Here is a 19,892-nt window from a genome sequence, read left to right on the forward strand (position 1 = left end):
TAGGATCTGCTGAGTGGTCATTCTATGAGTTCCAAGATTCAGAGGAGATTGTGGGGTGAGGAGGCAGCACTAATTGTGGATATCTTATGGCCTTGAGGTCTCGAATCCTAACCCCCTCCAGCTAAATGTATTCTTCTAGAAATATAAAAATACAGTAACCAAAGTGGAACCAGGTACTTCAAGCCCCAGGGCTCTCAACTATGTTAAATATAAATTGAAAGGAGATAGATTCTAAACTCCAGGAAGATAATTGGTAGCCTTAGGCATAAAACCTAAATGTGGTACTAATTGGCACCTGATCTTTCTCAGTGAGAGGGTTACCTCCAGGGTGCTAATTGATTAACATTGTTATAGGAAAAGGCAATGAACAGAGATGGGAGAGCTAAAGTCTCCCATTTCTTAAACTCCAATTCAACTGCTAACCCAAGGGTTCTAACCAAAAAGAGATAAATGTTTTTATATAGTAAGGGATACTCCTTCTTTAAGCTATGGAATCATAAATAGTTCCATTATATAAAATACAAAGCTCATTTTTAGGTTTTCTTTTGCTAACTGAAAAATAAAAGCAATATAAGATTAAACTAGCCCTAGAACTAGAAAACAAATTTTTAACTAAAGTCAGGTTTTACCAATCTAAGTTGCCATATTTATTTTACAAAAGCTCTTCTCCTGAAAATTACTGTGGATTTGAGAGTTATATCCATTCTGTCTGGGGCCAGAGTAAATGAATAACACTCTGAAAAGAGGTGTTACCATTTTATGAATAAAATAATGGTTCAGAAGTGAGGTTCTGGGTATACACATCACTGGATCAATTGTTCTTTTCTGGGGATGCTGGAGATGCTGGGGTGGGATGGGAGAGCAGAACTGCTGAATACAAGAGTATTCAAAGAGCAAGGTCCCTTGGTCCATGGGAGAGCCCACTTGAATGCTATAGATTTCCAAGAACTATACTCCTGTACTCCTTTACAAGTACACTTGTAGATTTTCACATGCCATATATCTCGTTTGAGATACAGGCATATCTCATCTTACTGTACTTTGCTTTGTTGAGCTTTGCAGATAATGCATTTTTTACAAATTGAAAGTCTGCAGCAACCTTGCATCAAGCATGTCTGTCAGTGTGATTTTTTTCATCAGCGTTTGTTCACTCTGTCTCTGTGTCACATTTTGGTAATCCTTACAATATTTCCAACTGTCCTGTTAGTATTATATTTTTATGGTGATCTGTGATCAGTGATCTTTGATGCTACCATTCTAATTATTTTGAGTTACCCCAAACAGCCCTCATAGAAGATGGCTTCTGAAGTAATAAATGCTGTGTGTGTTCTGACTGCTCCGTCAGCCCACCCCATTCCCCCATCTCTTTCTGTCTCCTATGGCCTCTTTATCACTGAGATACAACAATATTAAAATTAGGCCAATTAATAACCCTGCAATGGTTAAGTGTTCAAGCAAAAGGAAGAGTCACATGTCTCTCACTTTAAATCAAAAGCCAGAAATAACTCAGTGAGGAAGGCATGTCAAAAGCTGAGAAATGTCAAAGGCTGAGAAAGGCCAAAAGATAGGCCTCTCGTGACAAATGATTAGCCAGCTTGTGAATGCAATGGAAAAGTTCCTGAAGGAAATTAAAAGTGCTACTCCAGTGACTACACATGGATCATAAGACAGCGAGACAGCTTTACTGCTGATATAGAGAAAGTTTTCATGGTCTGCGTAGAAGATTAAACCAGCCACAATATTCCCTTAAGTGAAAACCTAATCCAGAGCAACGTCTCAACTCTTTTAAATTCTATGAAGGCTGAGATAGGTGAGGAAGCTGCAGAAGAACAGTTTGAAGCTAGCAGAGTTTGGTTCATGAGGTTGAAGGAAAGAAGCCATCACCATAACAGTAAGTGGAAGGTGAAGCAACAAATGCTGATATAGAAGCTGCAGCAAGTTATCCAGATCTGTCCAAGAAAAACAACAGACTATCAATGTGGACAAACAACCTTATATTAGAAGATGCCATCTAGGACTTCCATAGCTAGAGAGAAGTCAATACTCAAAGCTTCAAAGAATGGTCCGACTCTCATGTTAAAGGATAATACAGCTGGGAATATAAAGTTGAAGCCAGTGCTCATTTGTCATTCCAAATATCCTGGGGCCCTTAAGAATTATGCTAAATCTACTCTACCTATGTTTTGTAAATGGAACAACAAAGCCTGAATGACAGCACATCTGTTTACAACATGGTTTACTGAATATTTTAAGCCTACTTCGAGACCTATGGCTTAGAAAAAAATGTCTTTCAAAATATTACTGCTCATTGACAATGTGCCTGGCCACCCAAGAGCTCTGATGGAGATGTACAACAAGATTAGTGTTGTTTTCATGCCTCCTAGCATGGCATTTATTCTGCAGCCCATGGATCAGAAGTAGTTTTTACTTTCAAGTCTTATTATTTAAAAACTCCATTCCATAGGGCTATCATTACTATAGACAGTGATTCCTCTGGTAGATCCAAGTAAATTGAAAACCTGGAAATAAGTCACCATTTTAGATGCCATTAAGAACACTCATGGTTCACGGGAAGAGATCAAAACATCAACATTACCAGAAGTTTAGAAGAAGTTGATTCCAACCCTCATGGATGACTTTGAGGGATTCTCCACTGTGGAGAAACAACTTCAGTGGAGAAATAACTGCAGATGTGGTGGAACCAGCAAGAGAACCAGAATTAGAAGTGGAGCCTGGCGATGTGACTAAATTGCTGCAATCTCGTGATAAAACTTTAACCAAAGAGTTGCTTCTTATGCATGAACAAAGGTGCTTGGAAGATTATTGAAATGACAGAGGATTTAGAATGTTACATAAACTTAGTCGATAAAGCAGAAACAAGTTTGAGAGGATTGACTCCAATTTTGAAAAAAATTCTAGAATGGGTAAAATGTGATGAAACAGCATCACATGCTACAGAGAAATCCTTCATAAAAATATGAATCTGTAGACTCCACCAAAAAACTACTCAACCTAATAAGTGAATTTGGCAAAACAGTGGGATACAAAGTCAATATTCAGAAATCAAAGACATTTTTGTAAACCAGCAATGAAATAGAAGAAGAAATCAGAAAAAAAAAATACCGTTCGATATAGCAACAAGAAAAATAAAGTACCTAGGAATAAACATAACCAAGGAGGTAAAAGACCTGTACGCAGAAAACTATACAACAGTGAAAAAAGAAATTAAGGAAGACACAAATAAATGGAAGCATATACCATACTCATGGATTGGAAGAATTAATATCATCAAAATGTCTATACTACTCAAAGCAATTTATAGATTCAATGCAGTCCCTATTAAAATACCAATGACATATTTCACAGAAGTAGAACAGACATTTCAAAAATTTATATGGAACCATAAACGACCCTGAATAGCCGCAGCAATTTTGAGAAAGAAAAACAAAGTAGGAGGGATCACAATACTGGACATCAAACTATATGACAAAGTCACTATACTCAAAACAATCTGGTACTGGCACAAGAACAGACCCATAGACCAGTGGAACAGACTAGAAAGCCCAGAAATAAGCCCAGGTCTATATGGGTAACTAATATTTGACAAAAGGGGCAAAAGCATAAAGTGGAGCAATAACAGCCTCTTCAATGAATGGTGTTGGGAGAGCTGGGCAGCTACATGCAAAAAATTGAAATTGGATCTTCAGCTGACACCATACACAAAACTCATACTCAAGATGGATAAAAGACTTAAATATAAGTCGCAACACCATCAAAGTCCTAGAGGAGAACATAGGCAGGAAACTCTCAGCTATCCCACACAGCAATTTTTTCACTGATATGTCTCCTAAAGCAAGGGACATAAAGGAAAGAATAAACAAGTGGGACCTCATCAAAATAAGAAGCTTCTGCACAGCTGAAGAAAACATCAGCAAAATGAAAAGGGAGCCAACCCTATGGGAAAATATATTTGCTAACGATACATCAGATAGAGGTTTGATCTCCAAAATATATAAAGAACTCACATGACTCCACTCCAAGAAGACAAATGATCCAATCAAAAAATGGGCAAAGGACCTGGGCAGACACTTTTCCAAGGAAGAGACAAAGGGCCCAGAGACATCTGAAAGGATGATTGGCATCACTAGCCATCAGAGAAATACAGATCAAAACCATAATGAGATACCACATCACACCGGTCAGAATGGCCGTCATAAACAGATCAACAAACAAACAACAGGTGCTGGCGAGGCTGTGGAGAAAAGGGAACCCTAGTCCACTGTTGGTGGGAATGCAGACTGGTGCAGCCACTGTGGAAAGCAGTGTGGAATTTTATCAAAAAGCTGAAAATGCAAATGCCTTTTGATCCAGTGATTAGGGGAATATACCCTAAGAGTCCCTGTGGGGACTATACCCTAAGAATCCCAAAACGCCAATACAAAAGAACCTATGCACCCCAATGTTCATAGCAGCACAATTTATAATAGCCAAGTGCTGGAAGCAACCTAAATGCCCATCAGTAGAAGATTGGATCAAAAAACTATGGTACATTTTACACAATGAAATACTACGTAGCAGAAAGAAAAAAAGAACAACTACCCTTCGTGACAGCATAGGTGGAACCAGAGAGCATTATGCTAAGCGAAATAAGCCAGGAGGCGAAAGACAAATACCATATGATCTCACCTATAAGTGGAACCTAACCAACAAAACAAAGATGCAAGGAAAATAAAATCAGCAACACTGAAAAAAAGAAAAAAGAAACCAACAGAGACAAGAGGGAAGGAGGGAGGGGTGGGTGGGGGAAAAGGAAGGGAAGTGGAAAGTCAAGGAACATATAGCAAGGACTCATGGACAAAGCCAAAGTGGAGAAAGATTAAAGGAGGGCGGGGGGAGGGGGACAGGGGAAAGTGGTGGGGGGAAGGCGGAGACAAATGTTTTGAAAAAATAAATAAATTAATTAAAAAATATTGAAAAACAATTCCAAAGGTCAAAGACAAGGAGAGAATCTTAAAAGCAGCAAGAGAAAAAGAGTTAGTTACTTACAGGGGATTTCCCATAAGACTGTCAGCTGATTTCTCAAAAGAAATTTTGCAGGCTAAAAGGGATTGGCAAGACATATTCAAAGTCATGAAAAGCAGGGACCAACAGCCAAGATTGCTCCACCCAGCAAAGATGTCATTTAGACTCGAAAGGCAGATAAAGACTTCCCTGACAAGAAAAAACTAGAGGAGTTCGTCATCACTAAACCATTATTATATGAAATGTTAAGTGGACTTATTTAAGAAAAAGAAGATCAAAACCAGAAACAATAAATGTCGTTAAATACATATCTATCAAAAATTTTATCTAAAAAACAAAGTAAACAACAAGAAGGGACAGAATGATGGATACAGAGAACATTTTGATGGCTGCCAGGTGGGAGGTGGGTGAGAGGATTAAGAAATACAAATAGATAGTTACAGAATAGCCGTAGAATGTACAGTACAGGACATAGAGTAGCCCAAGAACCTGTATGCATGACCCATGGATATGAACAATGGTGTAGTGATTGCCTGATGGAGCACGGGGTGCTTGGTGGTGAGGGACAAGGGGTAAAATTGGGACAACTGTAATAGCATAATCAATAAAATGTAATTAAAAAAATATGAATCAATTGATGTGGGAAACTTGATTGTTGTCTTATTTTAAGAATTGCCACGCCTCCCCGACTTTCAGCAACCACCCTTGATCAGCCTTCAACATCAAGGCAAGACCCTCCACCAGCAAAAGTATTAAATTCACCAAAAGCTCAGATAATGTCTGGAATTTTTTAGCAATAATATATTTTTAATTAGGTTATATACATTTTTAAGACATAGTGCTTTTCAGTACTTAATAGGCTATAGTATAGTGTAAACATAACTTTTACAAGCACGGGGACACCAAAAAATTCATGTGACTCACATTATTGTATTGGTGGCCTGGAACCAAAACTGCAGTATCTCTAAGATATGCCTGTAGATTAGTAAAGTTTCATCATCCTCATTCAGTGGATGAAAAATAGGCTCAGAGACTTTTACTAACTTGGTTATCACGACAGCTTGGAGGTGGTTAATTTGAACCTAACTCCTAGTCCTGCAATCATTCTATATCATGCTGCCTCTACGTTAGAGCTGAAAGGATTGTTTCAGAAATGTCTCTGGATGGAGTCTAGGGGATCCTTACTAAATCTGAATTCTGGGTATACAGATACCTTTTTTTTTTTTTTTAAAAGGAAATTCTCTAACTTACATAAAAGTAAAAAACTAGTATAATGATACCCTACGTAATGATCACTCAGCTTCAACTATTATTGACAACTTACAGAATTGTTATCTGAGGCCTAAGGACTGACCAGATGAGGCACAGGTAGAAAGGACTCTGCTTTCTAGAGCATAACAGAGCTCATGGAAGCGAGAAGGCCTCAGAAGGCAGAGCTGGGTGTGTCATCAGCTGACCTGAAAGACCATGAACTGGAAATATCTGGAATAGACTGTGATTTAAACTCAAATCTAAATAACCAAATAATGTAATTTACCAAATCTGTATCATGTCTGAATTCCAGGGTTTCCTCATACACAGAGAGTATTTTGAAGTAACCCAGGGTATCTATGATAAAATGGAGCCACAGAGAGCAAGTGAATATGGGTGAGGCCACACCACACCATGCCTAACTTCTCTGCTGCCCAGTGACACCCTTAGCTGGCACTCTGCCCACCAACTTTACATCATTTTTCTTGAGCAAGAACATTCCATGTTTTATCTTTAAAATCTTTACTTAGTAAAATGTAAAAAATGAAAGGTATTAGGAAAATTCCAACAGTAATTTAATAAGTTACAGTTGCATTAACTTTAACTTTTTTTCAAAAATAATTTATACAAACTTTATTTCTTACCAGCATTTTGTTTCTTTGTTGTGTATGTGACTCTGAACTTCCAGATGAGATGCTGAAATAAAATAAGAGTTAAAATTCTAACGTTTTATTTCAGAAGCTTACACACTCATACACACACATACACACCCCCCATAAAATAGATTTTTATAATGGAACATCGAACATAAATCTCCTAAAGTATTTCCTCCAAATGTCAATTTTTGAACATTTCCAAAGGAAATCAAAAGTATGGAATGTAAACTGTACTCAAAGAAGATAAAATAGTCTTTAAAGGTTCTCTTGAGAATAAGCAGTCTGAACAGTACAATCTGTTCTGTAAACCTGCAAAATCTCTTATTTCCACTAAAAAAAGAAGTGGAGGGAGGGAGGCACATCATTCCATGAAACAGCAGACTTGAGGAATTCTTTGTCTCCTACACTGTGTCTTAATAAATTTCCCCCTTTCTTTCCTCCCTCTCCCTCTTGGATCATTTGCAATAGTTTCTAAACTTGCTGTTGAGTTTTGCTTCTTGAACCCTCTTAACCCTTTAGTTTCTGCTTCATTACTCCCACCCCCTTTATAAAAACTGTATGCTCACTGTTTCCATTTCCTTTTCTCCTAATGTTTGTTAAAGCCACTTCATTCAGATTGTCACAGTTAGCAATCCACAGAAATTGCACTGTTCATCACTCCATCACTCCCTCCTTCTGTCTTTGCTTGGCTCCAGGACATCCTAAGCTCCCAGATTTCTTTCCTGTGCCGGTTGCTGCTCCTCAGTCTCCTTTGATGGCCCTTTCCCATCTCCCTGAGCATTCAGGGTTGGCAGGCTCCAGGGCTTCCTCTGTTCTCTAGTCACTTTCACTCACTGGGTGATCTCATTCAACCTCTTGGTTTTAAATATCATCAATATGCTGATCACTCCGGAACAGATATCTTTAGGCAAGCCTTCTTCTGTGAATTCCAGATTCACTCATTCAATTGCCTTCATGACATCTCTTACCTTATTTCTGAGATAACAATAGATATCTTAATTTTAACATTTCCAAAACCCAGTTCCTGATTCCCACTCCAAAATCTTCTCGACTTACAGTCTTCTCCATCTCAGTTGATGATGCCATTGCTCAGGCTAACACCTGGACTCCTGTTTTTGTCTCAGAACCCATATCCAATCCATCAGGGAATTTTTGGTTCTCCATCAAAATATGTCTAGTAGCTGATCGCTCTCCCCAACTTCAATGTTAACAAGGGTGTTAACAAGCTGCCATCCATCAGCTCTTGCCTGAATTGTTGCATTAATCTCCTAAATAGCTGCTTCTACCTTCGCCCCTACATTCTGTTTTCAATACATCAATCATAAGAAAAATCATTGCATTCCAATGCTCAAAATCCTCCAAAGAGAGATCTCATGTCACTCAGAATAAAATCCAAAGTTCCCATAATGGCTTACAAGGTCCTACCAATGTCTGTGCCGTTCACCCTTCCCTTCCACCGCAGGGCTCCCTCCCGTCCCTCCGGACCCTCCCCCTTGCAACTCCATCTCTGAATTCATGGCATATTCTTCTTCTGAATCCCCCCTCTCCAAGTCACACTGGCCTCCTCACTCTTTTCCAACCACCTCACAGAGACTCCCATCTCAAGTCCCTCTGCCAGAAATACTGTCTCCACACTGGCCCACTGATTTTTTCCCACTTCCTTCCTGTTCGCTCAAATATCACTTTCTCAGTGAGGCCTACCAAATGCACCTCACTGAAAATTGAACTCCCTCTCACCTATTCATCCTCATCACCTTGCTTATTTTTCTATGAAATACTTACAGCCTTTACACACACTATATAATTTGTTTATTACATTTATTATGTCTCTGGTCTACTGAAAATGTGAACTTGAAGACAGAAAATCTTTCTGTTATTATTTTTGTTACTTTATCCTTTGCATCTTGATGAAGGCTGGGAAGATCAACAAATATTTGTTGAATGAATTAATGTATAAATGGATGATTTAATAAACCTCAAATCTTAATGAGTCTCATTCTACTGTTGCCAGCTGTCTACTGTCTACTGTAAGACCAGTAAGTCTTGCTTTATAATTCAGGGGTCCTTTTATTATTTTCTATCCTACTATCTCCCTAACAAATGTATTATTTTATTTCCATATTTCTCTCCATTCATCACACTTTTCAAAAAAACTGAAATTCATTTAAAAATGTTCACAAAGTAATCAGTGACTACTGAACACAATTAATGAAATTCCCACTTAGTGGAAAGACACACCGGGGTTCTGAGAGGTTTAATTGCTTTTCTTGCATCATACCTAAATCAATAAAACCCAGTATTTCTGTGCTTTCTATTCGACAGTAAGTCTTTATCATGAAATGGAAAACAACCTTTTGGTTATCACAGTTCTTCCTGGGCAATACAGTGAATGGAATGACCTTTATAGTCTGGCCCCTCTTACCTTCTGACTAATTTTATTTTCTCTCAGAGCATCTCACAAAACTAACATTTTCACTCTACTCAGTATTTCCAGAGTGTGTGTTTATCCTTTTCTTAAAAAGGATATCTTTTTTTTCTGACTAGAATGCTCATGCTCCCTTCTCTGCTTGTCAAAACCTTTCCCATCTCTCATGCTATGACTCAAATGCTGCCTCTTTGATCCTACCAATCAGAAGTACTTCTTGCCTCTGTAATTTTTGGATACCTGCCCTTTATATCCCTTATTACATTTCCCGATATATATAATTATTTGTCCACCTATGATTTTGTGTTTCTCAGTGACACTCTCATAGGACTATAAGGAGTCTCTCTTATTTATTTTTTTAGCCACCAATGACATGCCACACAAGAAATTACATTCTGTCACAAAATTAAGCAAAACAAAACATTGTGAATACAATACCCCTATGTACATATTCAGATATGCCACAAATATACAAGCAAAAACTACAAAAACCACCTTCTTTTATCAATGCCTGAAACAAAACTACTGATTTAAAAGTGAGGGAGTTTTGGCTGCCTGACAAAAATATTTAAAGGTCATGAGTCATGGCCTCAGAATATCCATAGCAACCCAGCGTACACAATACAGGTCATGTTGTACCATAATTAAGGGGAAAAAAACAGCTTTATAAAGCCTATTAGACTGAGCAAAAACAAATTAGAACAAATGTATTTATGAAGCTTTTTGTTTTATTGCAACTTTTTCTTCAGGGTTCATGGGAAAACAACAAAATTGTTTAAATTTTTATCAGCAAGGTATAATAACATGACATACCAGCAAGCCTTGTAGTTATTTTTTTCCTCTGTGCTTGACAAGAACATAAACATCTCCTTCCTTTGAAGTGAAATCTTTCTATCTGTTCTCTGAACTTTTTATCTTATGTTTTTAATGCTGGATTGAAGTGGTACTCAGTTACCAATTAGTCCATGTGAATAAATGATTTTAATAAAATTTAGAAATTACAACTACTGACAACCCAACTTTTATAGGAAAGAATTTCCCAAGAAAATGTTTTTTACTCCCTAGGTTAATTGAATCCCAGGCCTATGCTCCCTTAGACAGCATAGGAGCAAGTTCTCATTTGGTTTATATGAACTATGGAGAAGGCCTGTTTCAAGGGCATGCAGAGAGAGGAAGAAGGAAAGAAAGTAGAGCAGGCAAGAAGATAATGGGACCAGTTTATTCCTGCCTAGGAGTGAAGGAGCCAAACTGAACCCACCTAAAGGTTAACCAAGGTAGCAGGTCCTCTGTCTCCTACCTCATAACCCTGCTCTCTCCTTGCATAGAACACTGAACTCCATATACCCGGAAAACAAAGACACCAATGATAATTTGAAGTGAGAGCAAAGTCCCACTTTCCACTTGGCTTCCCTGCTGGTTGTACACTGGGCTATTCATTTCAAAGTTTTTAATCACAAGGTATTTTTCTTCCATTTGGAACCATGATGTTCACCTCTCCAATTATCAGGACATTGACATATTATCTCTTTAGGTGCTGTGTTCAGGGAAATTTAAAGAAAGTAAGTGTTTGCTAAATTTTGTTTTCTTTAACAGACAAAATTTTCTCCCACCCAAAGCTTGTTAATTTTTTGAGGTTCATGGGCTCTTTTGCACATGGCAACAACATTTCACATAAAATTGGGGATGATTTGTGAATCTCCCACATCACCCACAGACCACAGACCCAAGCTTAAAAGCAAATGAAAACTAGGCCCATACATTTTGTGCAATGAATAATGTCCTTTAAAGCTTAGCAAAGCAGAACTATGGTTACATGTGAACATATCACACATGTGAACATATCACACACACACACACCCCCGCCCCCAGGATCCAGGTGTCATCCAAGGTTTATGAGAAAATTCTAAATGGAAGGTGTTTCCAAAATTTGGAGGGGAAATGAGTATTATGCCAACATGAAAATTTTCTGGTGGTTAATCATAGATTAATTATAAAGGTTAACTGTGCTTCCATATTTGGAGCTAGAGTTGTTTAGATTTTTATTTGGGGAGTATTGGCACGGCTGGTCTTCTTCTGAGGGCGTCTCTTGATGAGAGATCAGGGAAGGTAACATTTCCTCACAGGGGCTCTTAAAAAGGCCTGACTCAGCTACCCCCTTCTCTCTCCCCCACACGCCCCTCCCCACACCAGTAGAGTGGTTGGGGTAAGGTTGTGATTTTGAGAAGAGCAAGTGAGAGACAGCTTATTCACTTAACAAATATTTGTTGAACACCTGCTATGTGCTCAGGTCCTGCCCTGTGATCTGGGAAGACAGCGTATTCCAGGAAAGGATGAAAAGTCTCTGATGTTTCCCCCCAGATTTTACAGAAAAGTTCTCCTTGAAGTGCTGAACAAAGGCTACTTTGTCTAAAAATTTCCACGAATTCTTTTGTGAAAGGAGGATCTGTGGACTCACCTGCTTCTCTCTGGGGTTTCAGGCGCTGGGGCCACAGATTTCCTGCCATAACACTGTCCCATCTCAACTCAGAACAACTGGGAAACCCTGCCTATGCGACAGACATCAACTTTCCCACTCCTTAGAGTTTTAGAATCTCTTTAGTGAGCTGCTGTCCTATGTTGCTAGGCGACCACAATGGCTGTGGAAAAGACAGTTAACTTCCCTAAGAAAAAAATCCCAATTACGAAACCACAGGAACCCCTCACAAATCAGACATAGGTATGAGTATAGATAAGGAGTACTGCATATTCATTATTTCTGGAAGAGGCATTCAAAGTGGGCCAGAAGCATTGGTTTTGTGCTCAAACCTTTGCATGTTATATCCAGAACCAGTGCTAAGGAAATAGTCACATTACTTGTCCAAGACAGGTGCATACGGACTGGATTAAAGCCTAACAGTGGTTTTTGCCACGGATCCCCAGCTGTGATGATCTTTCCCTGGGGCCCATACACCCAAGACAGAAAACTCCACCTGGCTAAGTCCTAACTAAGACTTCTTTCTTGGCACAGTGTTGCAGAGGTGATCAGTTGTGCCCGATTAGCGGGAGTGCTGCTCACTGTCACAACTCATCTGCAGCCAGGGCTTCTTCCCTGTTGCCTCTCTGGAGACAGCAGCCATTTTCTCCCAGCCAGATGCTCCATCTCTCCCCGGACACATTTGTGGGCCCAAGGCTGTCTGTGTTCACTTCCTGATCTGGCAGGAAGTACATGCAGGAACTCTGCAGTGTGTAGATGAAAATCACTCCTGGGTTTTGATCCCTTATATCCTGGGCGCACCCAAACCTAATCACACAGCCCATCCTTAAATAAATTAGGTTGATTTGAGAGCAATTTTTTAAATCACTGAATTTGTTCCTAGGGATAGAGCATATAGAACAAATAACCGCAATAATAGTGGGAATAGTTAGAAGGGATCAATTAAAGAGTGTAGTTAGCATTTACTTTTCCAAAAGAACTTCAAGTCACCCACCCCCTTGATAAAACAATCCTATGAGTAAAGTTATGAACTTTGAGCAGTTGATACCTGGCTGGAAACAATCACTAACTAGGTAGATGCAGAAAGACAAGGACTGCAGTGTTGGTGTTGCATCTAGTTAGCAGCCCACGTAGTGTTCAGAAAGTCAGCCCACCTGTCTGTGCCTTAGTGTTCTTATTTGGAAAAGCCTTACTTGAGCAGTTTCTGCCATGTCTTCCAGCTCTAACATTCTGTTCTGTTCTCTTAGCCCATCTGATTGAAACAGCCACAGAGTGGATTATTCTTTAGTACATTTTAGAGGAATGTCTAGATATTCACCACGCATTTGGTTCATAACAATTTATGAAAGGAAGGTCATCTCAGTGATGGCTGGTGAAAGGCAGTGTAGGCACTAATTATTTAAAATGATTATTAGTCTTATCTTACATCTCACTAATCAAAGAGGGAAGTAAGGAGACGTGGCTGATACAAAAACAAACTTTCAAAAAGTCCTTGAAAAATGGAATGATTTTTCCATTGTTACATCTCCTTCAATGAATACTGTGGGGGAAGGATTTCAGAAGAAGGTGGTGAACTAATTAGCAGGCTTATTGAAGACATATTTGACCACAGAATTCTTGCCCTATGGAGGCTAAATAATAAAATTAACAATAATGTTCTTTTGTGATTCAGTTAAGAAAAAGTACTTATGAGTGAAAGTCATTCAAATGGCCTTATTTTAAAAACTGGAACTGAATTTTAAGAACAACTAAAATTTTTCCCTCTTAGCCAAAAGGATACAAGGAATATTGTAATAAAACTTCTAGAAATAAATACATAATGCATATATACACATTATTGGCATTTCCACCATTAATCATGTTTTAAACTAAAAAAAAACTGTACATTCATTAGGGCTCTTTTAGACTACTATGTACAATTTTAAAACTTACCTCATGTTTGTCAAAAATGTATCTTTTCTTGGAATCACAAATCATATATGTGCATATAACAAGGAGGAAGCTTAAGGAGTATGTTTACTTTGTATCATCTCATGCTAATATTTATCAGGATGCCTTATCAAACTTAGATGGCTAAGTACCAGTAAGGCTAGAAAGGAGGGTAAAAGAGAAAATACAGCTCTTCTGTATTGGGGAAAGTCCAAGACAGTACAGACAGTAGATTTACAATAAAGTGCTGTGGCAGAGGAGAGGAGAGAATGCCACAGTGGAGGTCTTTAGAGTCTTTACTTATGAAAGAACCCTGTGGCCTTCATCTGCCCACTCGCTTCCCATTGTTTATGCATGTATTTACCAACTGTTTATTGAAAACCCAATGTGTACTAGGCATGGTGCTAGACATGAACAAAATTGACGCTGCCCCTGTTCTTATGGAGCTGATCATTCTATTAAGTTTATCATTCTAGTAGCCATCAATGTTCTATTGGAAAAAGAGTAAATCTATTGGATTGCTAACGGGCTCTTCTAACAACATATTTCAAGCATAAAAAAGAATAAATATATAATAGCAAACAAAAGTACCTCATAGGTGCCCCTCTTGTAGAGACAAGTGACTGCTTTTACAGAACTGACCTAGGGAAGCTCACTTGCTTTCAGTGTGATGGATGCAAGGGGATTACACCCAAGTCTGGGATCCTGGGTGTGTCTGTGCTAGGGGAAGGCAAGAGAAGAGGGTGAAGGTGAGACAGAAACCAGAGTAATATTATACTAATTAGTACAGATCAGTCCATGAACTACAGCAACCAAAACACCTTTGAGCTGATTGCAGAGGCTTTCCTTCTGTTTCTCTTGAGGATTAACTAGCTGTCTTGTCATTGTTTTTTTTTGTGACCTCTTCCCTGTGATGCTGATTGCTTGACACAGTGGGTCTAATTATCTCCAGGCTTCCAGCTTGTTTTAATGGAGGGGAATGTTTATCTGTGTGAGCAGAGAGACTTGCCTATCCCGAGATCCTGAAGTCTTTCCTCGGGAAACATAGGAATAAAATTGAAAGCTGGTAATTGATGGGCAGAAATGTAAACTTTTTATTTATGGCATTTTTAATGGCAGGAAGTAAACATTGCTTCTCCCGCCTTACAGTTCTGCACTACAGTGAGCATAGGAAATCCTGAGTTCTTTGGGGGAATTGCCTCTCTCTGCTAGTATTTGGTTTTGAAGAGACAATAAATTCATGCACTCAGCCCTGATCATACAGGGTGAGGCAAAAGTAGGTTTATGGTTTTGAGTGCATGGAACACAGAGTTTATTCTTAATTATTATATTATTTTCCATATGAACAACTGTAAACCTACTTTTGCCCTACCCTGTATAACTCAAGGAAGGAAAAACCCTGTCCAGACAAAGGACTGCATTACATCTGAACTTGGCTCTTTAGCAACGTGATCCTGAGACTTTGGCTCTCAAACAAGAGAAAAAAGAAGAAATGGAACAGTTGAATTTCTAGTTATCTGTTTGCTTATTCATTTATCCCACAAAATACTTACTGAGGTTCTGCTATATGACAGGCACTTTTTTAGATACTGGTGATATAGGTACAGCAGTGAGCAAGACCAAGTTGCCACTCTTTTAATTTCATACTTGAGTCCATTGAGGCAATCAAACAAATATAGGATATAATTTCAGACTGGGGTGAGTGCTGTACATAAAGTACAACAAGGATATACAGCTAGGATCAAGAGGTAACATAGACCTAAGACATGAAGGATGAGAAAGAACCAGACTGGGAACATTTGTAGAGAAGAGTGTTCTGGCCAGGGGTTCAGTGCCATCATCATAAAAACATGCTAGGTGGCTGCAATAAGAGACAAATTCTCTCTACCTCATGTCTTTTTCTGTGCTTCCTTCACAGAAAAACTCATCAAGAGAGTTGCTTTCCCCCCCCATCTCTTCCTCAATCTTCTCCAAGCAAATATTCTTAGTCTCCACTGAAATGATTTTCATTTAAGTCATCTTCAACCTTTACCTTGTCACCTCCATTAAGTAACTGCATCCTGAGCTGAATTTTCTGTTATGAGCCCTGCTTCCTAGTCTTTCCAATGGCCTTGGTTTCTGCTCATCCCTAACCTTGACTGCAGCTCTGCTGATCTCAGGAGCTGCCAAATGCTGCCAATTAATACCATTTTTCTTTTCTTAACCAAAATTCACTTCTATTGCTTCCAACAAATAAGACTCTAATTGATGCACTTGTATTTGTTATATTATTGTTGGTTTTTCCCCCAAAGCTAAATTGTTCAACATATACCACAATCCTCCTTGATTCTTTTGCTTATATTCACTGCTTTCTTTAAAATGTTAGTAGTATCTTATTGAGTACCTATCTGTGATTTTTCTATGATTGATTAGTTGTTCTCATAGTTATTTACCTCTTGAGAGTAAATCATTCATTCATTTAAAAACATTTATTATTATGTATGTGCCTATTACAATGCAAGATATTGGAGATAGGCATAGTTCAAAAAAAGTCATTGTTCCAAGACATAATTGTTATATTAGTACACTACTGAGAAATTTCTCATTTAGGTTGTTTCTATTTTAAATGTTTTTTAAAAATATTCTTCATGTTTTTTCCTTATGCTTTGCTACTCTAAGTCTTGTAGAATCTATGCCCTTTATGTCACTATTAAAATTTCATAGAGATTCATTAGCTGTAAAATTAAATGTAATTATTCAAATATTATATTTTCATTTCTTTAACAATTTTCTTAATATTCCAATAAAGAATCTAGTCTCAAGTAAGCAAGAAAAAGCAAGGTGATGGTAGAGAATCTTAAGAAGCCATTTCTCAGTAAAGTCACCTTCTCTACTAGGGTTTTCTCATGGCTCAAGGCCAAATGGATAAACATGTTTTGATGGATATTGTACTGTGAAAGATACTTTCAGTTACAAGTTACAAAAAAAAAAAAAAAAGCAACTCATGATAGTTAATCATAAAGGAATGCTAACTTATGTGACTAGAAGGTCCAGAAGTTTCAAGGTTTTTCAAAGTTAATCAATGATGTTATCAACACACTGTATCTTTCTATCTTGCCATTCTTCTATCAACAGTGTTGGCTTCTTCTGAAGGCTTGCTTTCCTCATGGGATAGAATGGCTGCCAGTGGTAGCTGAGGCTGCAGGTGACTTTGTTCATGGCTAGAAATAGAGAAAGAGGGTTGTCTTCCATAACCTTAGAACAAAAGTCCTATGTTTTGTTTTAATTGGGTGATTCTAAGTAGCTGGACCACTACACCTGGGGAAATAGTGATTGACTTAAATCTGAAAGATACACTCGCATTGAAATCAATCACTTACGGCAGTGGAAAAGGATCCATCAGAACCCGCCCTTAGAACTGGAGGTGGGATCAAATCCATTCAAATTATGTTGCAACCACATACTGGGAAAGGATAAAATATATTTGGGAGGCTCCAACACTATCCAATGCAGGTGTACATTTGTGTATATAACTTGTATATAATTTGCATATGTATTTCTTATTTGATTATTTTATGATAGAAGTAATAGTGATCTTATCTTCCTAACATAAGGTGTTGCCATATAAGTACTTTACATATTTTTCATATTATCTAGACTGGGAAAATATTCAATAACATTAATTTACTATGAATTATTTGTCTATTTTTGTATTTTATTCTTTCTTAATGAGACATATCAGTAAGAGAAAAAGTAAGTTAAAGAAAAGGTGAGTACACTTAAAAATTTGATCTGAAGTATAGTCTTGAGAATCTCTGTATTTGTCAAAATTATGAAGTGACTGAATAGTAACTATGTAGTAGCTTATATATAACTTATTTTCAGAATAAATATTTTCATTAAAATACTTTGTACTCAATAATTTTATTATGTTTGTAAAATTACCTATCACCATGTAGCTATAGCTTAGAAATTATTTTGATATTTCTATGTCTCATTATATATTTCACTTTAAAATAACATCTATTTTAATCTATTGCAAAGAATGCTCAGTCTTCATCTTTACCATCATAGAACTAGCAACCAAAATATCTAGAAAACAAAATATCTAGATCAGTTCAAAAATTCACTGAAATCTTTCTTCAGATTTCAGCATAGTTCATTTGAGTAGTTATTTGTCTGTTTTTCCGAACAGTCATTGAATTTATTGCCTTGATTGAATGCTAACTATGTGCCACGCACTGTGCTATGCACTGAGTGCAAGCGTGACTATGTGTGTTGTCTGCACAGATGGACAAGGATAATGAGAGGTTTCTATGTCCTTCCTAAGTACACAGAACATTGAAGGGAAGGTTAGAAAATTCAGAATTGGACCAATAACAGGAGAGAACAGAGGTGTGATAAAAGTACACATATTTTCCTTACAAGAGTGCTCATGCCAGGCCACTAAGTAGCAAGGAAGAGTTCTCAGCTCTACCAAAGTCTAAACATGTCTGGCAAGTCACTTCCTTAACCTGTAGGTCACATCTTCATCATTATCCTTCAGTGAGAAAACAACAAACACTTTAGGACTTGATATGAATGTTGAGTCAAAAGTAATGACAAGCAGGAAAGACAAACAGCCCCATCTTTACTTGTTCAATGCAGGAAACATTTTGTTCACCACTCTAGAAGTATAAATCATTCTGAGCTATCAGCCTGGTGGAGAAAAGACTTTTCTTAGAATCTGTCCATTTCAGCACAGGGCAGTATTTGCTTCATAGACAATATATGGAGATTATTTAAAAAATCAGTAAATCCGAAACAACTATAAAGTACTGAAAACTGTTGTATTTGTAGCTTTAATTTTAGGGAAGAAAAAGAGTTATTAATTGCAAACTAAGCAAAAGAGAAGAAATTTGACCTTGGAGAGGTATAATGTGTGGCAAGTCAAAAACAAGGAAAAATGTTTTAAATAGACCAACTTTACAAAGCAACTGGTTTTGTCAGTATTCTTAGTGTTAATTACGAATACCCAACCTATACCACACAGGGGAAAAAATGTTCACAATGTACCAAATGCATCTCAACTAGTGAATTATTGCTTGTGCTGGTAAGATGTTGATTATTATTTATTATTTTGTGAGAAGGTTTGTGAGATGCTTGCTGAATCTAAAAGCAATTCAGTAAGTGTACAAAGTGCCAGAAACTGATAAGACAGAGCTACCTACCCATTTTGAATATATCACATTTGTCATTTATCATTTAAAAAGAATTATATTGGCCATCCTGACTTGCATTAGCAAAAAAAGTTACATGAACAGTAAATCCCAACACTGGGTAGAAATTTTAGGTAAAAGAAAGAAAATAAGAGACTGAAAGGTGAAAAGCATGAATAAGTACTTTAGCAGACAACATTCTTAATTTTTAGCTACAATTAACATACCATTATTAGTTTTTGTCTAAATGTTCCAGTAAAAACAGAATAGCTTCTGAATTGATTTCTAAATTTTAGTTATTAAATAAGTTTTGGTGAACTATACTACTATTGTAAAGATAAAAAATATAAAGAAATAGCAGTAACATTGCCATGCCTCCTTCTTCAGAAGCATATTTACAAGAAGGAAACGCTATAAACATCATTGTAAGGATTTACTATGTGTAATTTACCAAATAGCTGTGCCCAGCCTTCCAGGAGCCATCTTTCAATCTCTGCTGCTGGAAATGGACAACTATCAAATATTTGACAATAAAATATCTTCCTCACAATGGGAAAAACATTGACTATAATAAGACAACTTTGTCAAGGGAAAATCATTCTCTATGTAGCAGACATCAGCAGTCCCTTTCACCAAGACACAGATGAAAGGGATGCTTTCTGAGGCTGCTCCAAGAACAAATGTATCCACATGATAGAACGGTTCCCAAAATAAGCTGTCATGTTTGGCTTCTCTCTGTGGGTATATTGAATTTCCTGAATAATCCTTCTGTCATTTCACACAGAGCAGATGCAACAGATCAGCAACCAAACAAAACTCCTGCCAGTGAAGGTTGTTTCTTACTACCCCTACAGGAACTGCTTTCATTTGTCTCTTGACTTACCTAATGACATTAAAAACAACAACAAACCGCCATAAATCAAACATTGAGTTTTAGTGAATTATCAAAATTCCACAGC

At 37.6% G+C, this 19,892-nt stretch overlaps 1 protein-coding gene across 1 annotated transcript in view; it reads right to left on the bottom strand.

Annotated features, from left to right (window-relative positions):
- The window catches only part of CCDC192 (coiled-coil domain containing 192), a 211,154-nt gene extending 191,757 nt beyond the window's left edge, over positions 1-19,397 (bottom strand). The window contains exons 1-2 of the mRNA XM_054589870.1: positions 19,385-19,397; positions 6,918-6,969 (exon numbers count right to left, since the gene is read on the bottom strand). Of these exons, the coding sequence (XP_054445845.1) occupies positions 6,918-6,923 (6 nt within the window). The 5' untranslated portion in view covers positions 6,924-6,969; positions 19,385-19,397. The remainder of the gene's footprint in view (positions 1-6,917; positions 6,970-19,384) is intronic.
- Positions 19,398-19,892: the final 495 nt, after the last annotated feature.

The sequence above is a fragment of the Pteronotus mesoamericanus genome, unplaced genomic scaffold (genome assembly GCF_021234165.1).
Source record: "Pteronotus mesoamericanus isolate MK-2021 breed Mesoamerican mustached bat unplaced genomic scaffold, CSHL_Meso_final scaffold_167, whole genome shotgun sequence".
NCBI lineage: Eukaryota > Metazoa > Chordata > Mammalia > Chiroptera > Mormoopidae > Pteronotus > Pteronotus mesoamericanus.